This window comes from Pelobates fuscus, chromosome 1, assembly GCF_036172605.1.
Source record: "Pelobates fuscus isolate aPelFus1 chromosome 1, aPelFus1.pri, whole genome shotgun sequence".
NCBI lineage: Eukaryota > Metazoa > Chordata > Amphibia > Anura > Pelobatidae > Pelobates > Pelobates fuscus.
Genome location: NC_086317.1, coordinates 271859326 through 271871512, shown reverse-complemented (window position 1 = coordinate 271871512; position 12187 = coordinate 271859326). Strand labels below are relative to the sequence as shown.

General features: G+C 39.7%; 1 protein-coding gene across 1 annotated transcript in view; it reads right to left on the bottom strand.

The window, feature by feature from the left end:
- Positions 1 to 12187, bottom strand: part of LOC134612877 (S-adenosyl-L-methionine-dependent tRNA 4-demethylwyosine synthase TYW1-like) — a 216586-nt gene that overhangs the window by 90224 nt on the left and 114175 nt on the right. The window contains exon 13 of the mRNA XM_063457335.1: positions 3285 to 3420. Within this exon, the coding sequence (XP_063313405.1) occupies positions 3285 to 3420 (136 nt within the window). The remainder of the gene's footprint in view (positions 1 to 3284; positions 3421 to 12187) is intronic.

Here is a 12187-nt window from a genome sequence, read left to right as displayed (position 1 = left end):
CTTGACTAAAAGATGGAGCTACCTTTTGTCAAGCCCCATGCTCTTGCTAGCGTCAGCTCAAGGATAAAGGCTCTGTATGTGAGGATCTCGCAGTCTCACCGGATCCTACATATACCATATTGCTTTACTTGGAAGAGAATACAACACTGATGTGGGTTTCAGGCAATTAATCCACCAGGAGCTAAAGAGCAGCCCTGATGGCAGCTGAAGCTCCGAAAGCATGAGAGAGGCCTCTGACAAAAGAACATGCGATAACGCATCTTCCCATGCACATCGCGGCAAGTGGACACCCCGCGGTAAAGTCACTGTATGGGGATCTTTGCTAATTATGCAAAGACCCCAGTGTCACAGGGTCATACCCTAACTTACAGGAAATGGGGAATCCCACAAACAGATACTAAATAGACATATAACCAGACTTTAGAGTTGCTGGATTTAACATAAGATAAATAAAGACAAAGTCATTAATAGTGAAGGTTAGGATAAAAAAAATACGGATAAACTAGTAAACAACCGGATCAGGATACCAGAGATACACATAAAAGCCAAGGTCAATATCAGGATATCAAGAGAGACTAACTATAAGCAATAAACGTATATCAGGGCAAAAAAAAACCCAGGATATGGCACTGCACAAGGGCCCAAATATGCTTTATATAGGCTTACACATATTTTGATTGGTTCCGTCATCTCTACGACTCCAAAGAGTATGATAATGGGGTCGCCTAGATGTTGTGCTCGCTTCAAGGACGGGTGTGATGTCACATCATTTAAACTACATAAGGATGTGCCATTCAAGCGGGCAGCGTCCAACAAACTGCAGGGAAGTAGCAGTTGTCTATTGAATTCTGTCCACACAAAGGAGGACAGAGCCACTTTAACAAGCACAGAAAAAAAAAATCTATATTGCTTGTCGAGTGAATGCAATTTTTAAAACTGTAAATTAACAGCCCAATCACAAAAGAGTATAAATCAGTACATAAACGTAAGTGGAATATTCATGATTACTGATCATGCATGATTATCATTCCTCCAGGCTCCACACAGAGCTAGAATTCTGGGAAGACCGATACTAAATGGCAATTCATAACATAAATAAAACGGATAGCGAGTTAGGAACATTTTAGACCGACTTTGAGTCATTATGGAGTATCTTTAAAGAAACACTCTGAGCACCATACCTATTACAGCCCAATCTAGTGGCTCCCTCCCAGGTAATTGCAAACAATTTGACAATTACCTTGCATCTTTTGTGTGCGCATCACCACCATGCCTGCTGCCAGAAAGCTCTGCATTCAGACAAGTAGGTACTCAATGACAGAGCACTTAGCTGACACTCTCTGTCAATAAGTCAGCCCAGCGTGGCAGGGTTTAGCAAAGTAAAGCCATCAGAAGCTCCTTGCAAGTGCTTATGGCTCCATAAGGGGCAGCGATGGGCAATCAGCTTGCCCCAGGTAAGTTGCAAACCTTTCACAAATGCTTTAAATACCTGCCCTAGGGGAGCACAAGGGCACTTCAAGCTGTAGTGGTTATGGTACTTGGAGTGTTCTCTTAATGAATGTATGTCTATAACTCTGTCTTCAACACAATATACAGACACAAAGCATGTGTGTAAATATTTAGCATTCATGTATGCACAAATATCTGGAGGGTGTGGTGTTTATATTGTGTGTCTTTATTTTATTTTTAACTAAATATTAGTTTAGTTCCACAAGCCCACTTGATGGAATGATTCTTTTCAGGCTCCTAATATATTATTGCATATTATGTGAAAAGTTACAGTTCAGCTGTTTGCGTTCTACAGGAGAATGTTAACAACTTAACTACAACTCCCATAAAACCTTGTTGCCTCTATAAAGCACTGATAATGTGTAAAGCTTAGTAGTGTAACAGAACATAAGCGGCAGACCTCACTGCAGATGATGGGTATTACTAGCAAATGCAGTAACTTAAACAAGTTTCATATTTATTTAACTTTTGTTTAAATTTCTTAATGTACTAAAGCATAGAAAAATGAGACTGGAGAGTTAATTTATGACATTTTGACATAAACCAATGGTTAACTAACTCATAGCTATGGCTTAAACTTTGTTGTATTTTGATTTAATTTAAATTGTATGTCTGATACTAAACTTAAAGGGACATTATAGTCATCAGAACAACTACAGCTTAATGTAATTAATGTAAACACTGTTTTTTCAGAGAATTAGCCTTATCATTAGCCTCATTGGAATGGCGGATTTTAGCAAATTCGATTATCTAAGGCAAGAGGGCTGATAACGGCAAACTCACGTGGCGCTGGAATAAAGGTGAGTTCAAAGCCTTTCTGATGAGGGAATGTGGAGTGAGTCATCCAACATGTTTTTAACACTATTGGTTCAGGAATACAGTGTTCTTTTAAATTCTATGGCCACACACCACAAAAAGATAATGGCAACCTCTATACTCAATTGTTGTAACAAAAAGCATTTCATACTTCTCTGAAATGCACTCATCGAGTATATGCATAAATAGCATTTACTACATGGAATGAAAATGTTTCAGAGAAGTGACAGCTACTCTTATCAAAACAAGATTTGCTCAACTGGTATTTAAAGAAGTCACTAGAGAACACAAACCTTAAAATGAAAACTAAATACCAAAACCACTACCTCTTAATGTTTTGATGAATAGTCACTACCCTATTCTCTGTCAATGTAAAACATTGCAGTTTCTGAGATGGCATTGTACACATTTAGTAGAGTGTACATCTTTAGTGGTTACCTGACATCAACTAGAGGAACATACTCCTTAAGAACTCAGAAGGCCTCAACTATTGTTCTCATCAGGTCATCAGGATGATGCTGCATGCATCCAATGCTTCACATAGAAGCACAGGTTTGGCAGAGCATTGTGATTGCAATTAAGTGAAACAATGATCTCAGAGGAAGAGAGGCAGCCGCCTGGATTACAAGTAAGCTTTCTGGCGTTTTTTTTTTGTACATTTTTAAAGGTAGGGGAATGAAGGAATGTAAAGTAATAAAGGAACACGATAAGGTTACAAACCCACGTTTGTGGTTTGTTTTTAACACCTTCAAGTGTTTCTTTAATTCATCACATTGTATGTTGTAATTCAACAATAATTGTTCCAAAATATTACTATCATGCAGTGACAAGAAAATCTAAACACAGCTATATACAACTGAGGTCATAATCCTATTTAACGGCAGGGGAAAACCGCAACAGTGGTAGGCACTTAAATATATGTAAATTAAACTCCATGTTAATAAAATTCCATATTTTACCTTTTCTGCCAAGGCCTTCAAGCTGTCAATAAATCTTTGCCAGAAATCCTTGAAGAGTGGGCGATCAATTTTCTTGAGACTGTCTTTAGTACTTGCATCCACACTCACATACAGTTGGGTGACTGGCTCCAGACACCTGAGGAATGAGAAACGATTTTATAGTCATAAGCTGTTGACATGCTATAAATTGCTATAAAGCAGAGGTAGGCATACTTTGGCATGCAAGATATAGTGGACTACATCTCCCATGATGCTTTGTAAGCAGTAAGGCTGTAAGAGCATTATGGGAGTTGAAGTTCACAAGTGCCGAAGGTTGCCTACTCCTGATCCAAGCATACCAACATACACCTGTTCATTATCTTAACTACATCATTTGAGAGGCATTAACAGGTTCACATTTGAAACTATGAGAACCATTTTTGAATTGTTTAATAAAATATTAAAAGAAGTACAATAAAAATGAAATAAATAGCTGTTGAGATTTTAAACTGGCACATTAGCACTATTAACCCTAAAATAACAAGTGTCATTATGCAGAATCTGGTCTGTGTAGTGCCTAAGCAAATATGAAATGTCCTACTTATTTACCATCTGTAGCTCTATAAATTCTTCAGTGAGAAGGACATTCAATGTCAGCACAGGGTTTTTAATATAGAATGTTATGGTGACACATTATCACTGTTCTTTACTAGGCTGAATAAAAACTTATTGTGGGCTATGTATAGAGTGCAATTCTAGGTTGACGTTGTATATGTGGAGTGATCAGCACAAACATTTTGTAACTGGTCCAATTATTAAACTCTGGTCTGGAATTTAGCATTATACAGAGCCCTGCCCATATACAGGAAATTCTGAGCCTGTAAAACTATTTACAAACAGCTGGTTTGGTTTCAGCAGCTGTTACTCACAGCTTTCCTAGCCAGGGAGTGACCACCTGAGGATGGTGAGAGTTGGGGTGGAGAGCGGTGACCCAACAAAACTATTGTGGCTTAAACACAAACCACATAATACTTGTGCATGCTGAACCAGGAGCCAAGCTACTTCTTATTCATACCAGCTGCATGAAAATTGTATACTGTGACGTATTGCCTAAAATAATATTTGAATGTTTTGTGTAAAAATTAAATCCAAAAGAATACTCAAAAGAAACACTAGTGTCAGAAACACAAAGATGTATTTCTGACACTATAATAGTAAAATACCAGTTGAGGTTCCGGCTCCCATTGCTTCTCTTTGAAAAGTTGATTTAGCTCAACGTTTCTGCCACGTCGCACTGTTCTCGACACGGCTGGCCTGGTCCCTCTCCGCCTCCGCGGCTGAGATCCTCAAACATGATGACTGAAATTAGCCAATCCAATGCTTTCCCATAGGAAAGCATTAAGAGGCAAATGTGCATGTGCAGCAAAACGCCACACTGTGCCAATTAGCTTCACTTTAATCAATGCATCTCTATGGGAAACATTAAAGGATCACTATATAGTGTCCCTTGGCGCTGAAGGGGTTAAAACCCCTTCATTTACTTACTTTAATCCAGCGCCGGGATCCCTTGGCGCTGGTAACCTCTTCTCCCCCGCCATCAGCTCCCGAGTGGCAAGAGCCGCGCGCGCATTCAAACAGTCCATAGGAAACCATTTCTCAATGTTTTCCTATGGACGTTCTGCACGCTGGATGCAATTTTCGCATCCAGCGTCGCAGAAGCGCCTCTAGCGGCTGTCAGGAAGACAGCCACTAGAGGTTGGATTAACCCTGCAATGTAAACATAGCAGTTTCATTGAAACTATTTTTGCATCTGAAGGGTTAAAACCTGGGGGACCTGGCAGCCACACCACTTCATTGAGCTGAAGTGGTCTGGGTGACTATAGTGACCCTTTAAGCATCTCCATGTGCTGCACCTAGTGAACTTGTGAAGAAATGTAGGTGTAGGTAGAGTTGTTGAGCTCATTGTAGGGAAGTGTTAATAGCTAGAATGTAAAGGCACTGATCCAGGAGGCACTTCTAGAAGCCATCTGAGTGACTGCCACAAGAGGTGTTCCTAGGCTCTCTCTTAAAAGTATTTCTCGGAATAGTGTTTACATTAGGAAACCTGCAGGGACAGGCTATAGACACCAGAACCACTACATTAAGCTGTAGTTAGTTGTTCTGGTGACTATTGTGTTCTATTAAAGTAGAACTACAATATATTTAAATATATATATATATATATATATATATATATATATATATAATTAATCTGCTGCAGAATGTGAATAGCATTAAATATGAGTCAAATGCAATTCATTAACATAAATATTAGAATCCTATTCAGCATGATTGGAACTTACAGGTGCAATTAGAGAAAATGTGATTAGCATATGAAAATGTTGATCTTTTTAATACAGATTTAGGATTTACTACACCAATTCTAGAGGACCACCACCTTTGGATCACTGTCCATTTAACTACTCAGCAGCATAAAATGTTGCTAAAATGGTTGGTATTTTGCTCCATCTAAAGAGAAATGTATATATGTATTTCTCTCATTAAAAGGTCACAACAAATCAATATCATGTGTCTTACATTGCTGACTTTACTTTGAGCACCAATTATGGCCCCATATTTGTATTTGTGGGGGAAAATGTCTAATTATTTAATATATTTTAATGTTTTAATATGTTGATATACCTGATGTTTATTTTATATCTGATCTTGTGATATTTTAAGTTTATCCAAAAATATTAAATTGGGGCCTGTGTAAGAAATTATTGTTGAAAGCATACAATGCACATTTATTTATTCAGATTTAGAAACGCTTGGGAACAGCAGAAAGGAGCTCTCCAAAGTGCTGAATATACAAGAACCTTTACTGAAGCAGTTACAGTTCAAGAAAACAAAAACAAAATACTTGTGTGTATAATTACAAAGAGACATGTCTGTCATTTGGTGCAACACTAGAAACGTCACAGACTGCATTACCTAATACAAGCTACAAGAACTGAAAATGCACTCTTCAGCCACAATTTAACGGTAAAAAGCAAGACAAATAATGATGAGGAAAAAGGCAGATAACACGTCATAAAAGCAATAGGCGGATAGGTTAAGGAGAGGATGTACATAAAATGTGTTTACCACCGAAGCTTGGTCACAGATGAGTGTTTAACAGGTAATTACAGCCATTAAATCTCGTCAGACGCCATTTACGTGGTCATTAAGTTATTGCTACATATTAATATGCACTAATTTTTCCTATAGAACCAATATTTGGGCACAGAAATTCTTGCATTGCAAAGTTGCATTTTTACGATCATTGGTTATTTGACACACACAGATAGATTTACATTGAACACATGTCTATTTTAGATTTTTCTTTCAGCTAAAATAATTAGAAATTATGTTTTGTAAAACTCTATGGAATACGTTGGAGCTATAGAAATAGCGATGATAATAATAGGACCACTAAAACCAATTATACAGTACAGATTTAGTAAGCTAGCAAATAAAACAAAAATATAGCACCAATAACAATGAACAAGACACTACAGTAACTTTGAAATTATGTTTATTTTGATCAAGCATTATATAACAGCCATGTTTTGATAGCCATTGGAAACGATTATTGGCCTTTGAATCAGAATTGTGGAATTCTTATTATTTAGTAGTAGTATTTATATAGCCCCAACTTCTTCTGCATAGCTTAACAGTAAAGGGAAATTTGACAATAACAAAGATAAATGATTACAAATTTGGCATACATTGATGAGGAGCCTGCTCAGACATGCTTAATTAGAGGTAGGGTAAAAAACACAATAGGAAAAATAGTGTGGTGTATAGGAACTAAGTGACAAGATGGAAAAGTAGCAGAGAACACTACTCATTAAGTTGAGAATAATGACAGTTCCCCTGAGAGTCGATAGGCTATTCTGAAGAGGTGGGTTTTTAGAAACTTATGTTAAGGATTGGAGACTAGGGAAGAGTCTGATGGGGAGGCAGGCTGTTCCATAAGAATGCCGCCACCTCCTAGAAGTTCTGCAAATGTGAGTTAGCAGCACAAGTACAAGAAGCAGATCCAGGAATACCTACGAACTAGTGACGGGGAATACCTAGTGAACTAGTGAAGAAATGTCGCAGTAGGTAGAGTGGTTGAACTCATTGTAGGGAAGCGTTAATAGCTAGAATTGAATTCTATAAGGTACAAGAAGCCAATGTAACGATTGGCAGAAGAGCGATGCATGAAAGGAGCAACAGTAGAGATTATTGTGGACTGTAGGGGGCAGTATGCTATCTGGGGAGAACAATTCGGAGATAATTACAGTAGTCAATACAAGAAATTACAAGAGCACTAGCCAGCTCCTTAGTAGCATCTTGTAAGGCAAATGGGCAATAAGGCAATGTTTTTAAGATGTAACTGGCAGGATTTGGTGACAAACTGGATATGATGGGTAAACGTGAGGCCAAAATGAAAGTCAACACCAAGTCAGCGATATAAGAACAGTCTAATTCTCATCCCATCAATTTGTAGGGAGAGGAACAGAAGAGGATTAATATGAAGCTTTTAGAAAGACAATAGAGGCAACTGAAGATTAATTCTTAATTAAAGCCATAGAAAGATCGGGGGAAGAGAGGTATATTAAGGTGACCTCATCATACAGGTGGTAGTGGAAGGAAAACCATTCATTAGTTTACCAAGAGAGGCAGTGTAGAGAGAAAATGGAGCTGAGACTGAACTTTACTGGAAGAATATCTGGGAGCAAGAAGCATCTCATAACACCGAGTCCCAGTGGCTACTAGACCTGAAAGCATACCACTGCATCCTGCCAGAACAGAAACCAGTCATCATCACAGTCGAAGATATCCAACAGAGAACAGCACACACGAAGAGCTGGCCAGGCCCAGGACCTGACAGGATCTACAACTACTGAATAAAGAGGCGCTGCATGTACGCCTAGCAGCAAAAATAAACCAGCTACTAGCAACAGGCTCCCACCCTGACTGGCTAACACAAGGCAGAACAATACTGGTCATGAAGGACCCTCACAAGGGAACTGCACCATCTATCTAGCGACCAATAACCTGCCTCACCACAACATTGAAACTCCTGTCAGGCATCATAGCCTCTAATATACAAGGGCATATGAGTCAATATATATGAGCAATACTCAAAGGGATTGGAAACAACACCAGAAGATCAAAATACCAACTACTGGTAGACCAAGCAGTCACAAGGAATTCTAAGACCAGACAGACCAATCTGTGCCTATGCCACACACATGGGTACTGGAATGTCAGCAAGACAATAAGATCCTTCATCAAGAACTCAATGGGCAAGTGGAAAACAACTCTAGAAGCCAATTCCAGAACAATAACTCAAGTGAACATTAAATGTGGCATATACCAAGGTGATGCCCTATCTCCAATGCTTTTCTGCATAGGCCTCAACCTCCTTAGCCAGATCATCAAGAAGAGTGTATACAGATACAGGTTCAACAGGGAGCAAACATCAGCCATCTACTCTACATGGACGACATAAAGCTGTATGTGAAGAATGAGCGGGACATTGACTCACTGATCCACCTAACTAGGATATACAGCAAGAACAGCAGAATGCCGTTCGGACTAGAGAAGTGCGGGCGGATGATACCAAAAAGGGGGGCGATGATCAGGACAAAAGAAGATGAAGTTCCAGAAGGCCAAATAGAAGATGTAGAGAACAGCTACAAGTACCTGGGGGTACCACGAAGAGGCAAGGAGGATAGCAACATCCAAGTAACTCCAAAGAGTCAGACAGGTCCTGAAGTCCCAGCTCAATGGCAAGAACAAGAGCTAAGCCATCAACACATATGACCTACTGGTCATCAGGTACCCAGCTGGAATAATAACCTGGCCAAGAGAATAACTGGTCACCATGGATGTCAAGACAAGGAAAGTACTCACTATGAATGGAGGATTCCACACGAAATCCAGCACCCTGAGACTGTACACCTGCCGTAAGGAAGAAGGTCGGGGTCTGATAAGTGTTACGGTCACAGTCCTGGATGAAACACAGAGCAAGTACATCACGAAAATGGCTCCCAAAGATGAACTGCTAAGGGAATGCCTGAGACTTCCACAGATCAAGAATGCAGAAAAAGAGGAGGTTCCTTGGCAAGACAAACCTCTCCATGGTGTGTACCACTGGCAGATAGTGGATGTGGCTCACATGACAAAATCCTACCAGTGGTTGGAAAAGGCAGGACTGAAAGACCGCACTGAGGCACTAATCCTAGCAGACACTCGGCACCAGATCAAAATAAGCTGGAGTATACCACACTAGGCAAGACCCATGGTGCAGACTGTGCAAAGAGGCCTCTGAGACAGTCAAGCACCTAGTAGCTGGATACAAGATGTTAGCAGTAACAGCATACACGGAGAGACACAACCAAGTTGCTGGGATTGTGTACCGAAACATCTGCACAGAATATGAATTGGACCTGCCTAAGTCCAGATGGGAGATACCACAAAGGGCAGTTGAGAATGACAGGGCTTAGATCATGTGGGACTTCAAGATCCAGACAGACAAGCAAGTGCTGGCCAACCAACCAGACATCGTGGTGGTAGACAAAGGAACAAAAGACTGCAGTAGTGGTGGATGTGGCAATACCCAGTGACTATACCATCAGGAAGAAGGTACATGAGAAGGTGGACAAATAACAAGGACTGAAAGAAGAACTAGAAAAAGATGTGTAAAGTGAAGGCAGTAGTAGTTCCAGTTGTGATAGGAGCACTCGGGGCTGTGACTCAAGATGGGGGAGTGGCTTCAACAGATTCCAGGTGGGACATCTGAGATCGCTGTCCAGAAGAGTGCAGTTCTAGAAACAGCTAAGATACTGCGCAGAAACCTCAAACTTCCAGGTCCAAAGGACCCCAAGAAAGAGGAATAAACATACCACCCAGGAGGGTTATATTTAATAAATATAACTTATAAACTTAATAAAAGTTATTTAATATATTTTAGGCCCTTTTTAATTACTTTGTGCTGCTCACTCCATTCCTCGTTCCTGCATCCAGGTGGGTTTATACCACCAAAGCTGTTCAACACCAGAGCAAGTCCTTGCTCTAAAAATTGTAAGTAGAACACTGTGCTCTTAACCAATACTTCTACATTGATATACTACACAATCAGAGTTTTTCCTCTGTTTATGGGGTTCGTGAGTGGCAGGTAAGGGGCTGATAGTACGCAAAAAGCTCTTGCACTTCTCCATAGCATGCATAGAAGACGCCAAACAGCCTACTATGATCACTGGACGCCAAAAAAGGCGTATAACCACATACACTGGTCATTCTTGCGGACTATTCTGGAGAAATATCAATTCCCTCCCCAATTCCTGTCAGTAGTGGCGGCATTATGTAAAATGCCAACTGCCAGCGTTTAACAAAAGTTTTCTGTCAGATGCTTTCAATATATGAAATGGGATGAGCGAGGGTTGTCCCCTCTCTCCCCTACTAGATAATGGCATTAGAACCATTAGTTGCTTCAATTAAATCAAATACTAACATCCATGGTATCCATTTAGGCCATAAAGAGGAAAAAAGTAACCTTTTCGGGGACGACTTCCATAATGATGAGGACATGAGGGAAATAGAAGTCACAATAACTGTTAAAAAAGGTTGTCCCCTCTCTCCCCTACTAAATAATGGCATTAGTTGCTTTAATTAAATACTAACATCCATGGTATCCATTTAGGCCATACAGAGGAAAAAAGTAACCTTTTCGGGGACAACTTCCTATTATCAGTTACCAATTTGGATGCGTCCTTACACGCATCCAAATTGTAAAATGCCAACTGCCAGCATTTAACAAAAGTTTTTTGTCAGATCCTTTCAATATATGAAATGGGATGAGGAAGGGTTGTCCCCTTTCTCCCCTACTAAATAATGGCATTAGAACCATTAGTTGCTTCAATTAAATCTCCCCTACTAAATAATGGCATTAGTTGCTTCAATTAAATCAAATACTAACATCCATGGTATCCATTTAGGCCATACAGAGGAAAAAAAGTAACCTTTTCGGGGACGACTTCCTATTATTAGTTACCAATTTGGATGCATCCTTACAAGCATTTCATGCTCTTTTACAAACCTATAGTATTTGTTCATTTTACAAATTAAACCTTACCAAAATACAAGCAATGGGGGGGTGGGGAAGGAGGACGACTACTTATCCCCTCTTAAGGAGCACTACGCGTATGACTGGAGAACCGATCACTTAACTTTTTTGAGTCTATGCCTTCCCTGTCATTTATCCGGTTTATAGAAACAGACTGTGACGGTAGATAAGAACCATTTGGCCCATCTAGTCTGCCCAATTTTTTTTTTTTTAAATACTTTCATTAGTCCCTGGCCTTATCGTATAGCTAGGATAGCCCTATGGCTTCCCCACACATGCTTAAACTCACTAGGTTAACCTCTACCACTTCAGATGGAAGGCTATTCCATGTGTCCACTAGCCTCTCTGTAAAGTAGTACTTACTGATATTGTTTTTAAACCTTTGCCCCTCTAATTTAAGACTATGTCTCTTGTTGTGGTAGTTTTTCTTCTTTTAAATAGTCTCCTCCTTTACGGTGTTACATAGTTACATAGCTTAAAAGAGGCTTGCGTCCATCAAGTTCAGCCTTCCTCACATATGCTTTTGCTGTTGATCCAAAAGAAGGCAAAAAACCCAGTCTGAAGCGCTTCCAATTTTGCAACAAACTAGGAAAAAATTCCTTCTTGACCCCAAAATAGCAGTCAGATGTCTCCTTGGATCAAGCAGCTATTACCCCACTAATTAGAAATTATATCCCTGTATGTTATGTTTTTGCAAGTATTTATCCAATTGCAGTTTAAACATCTGTATAGACTCTGACAAAACCACCTCTTCAGGCAAAGAATTCCATATCCTTATTGCTCT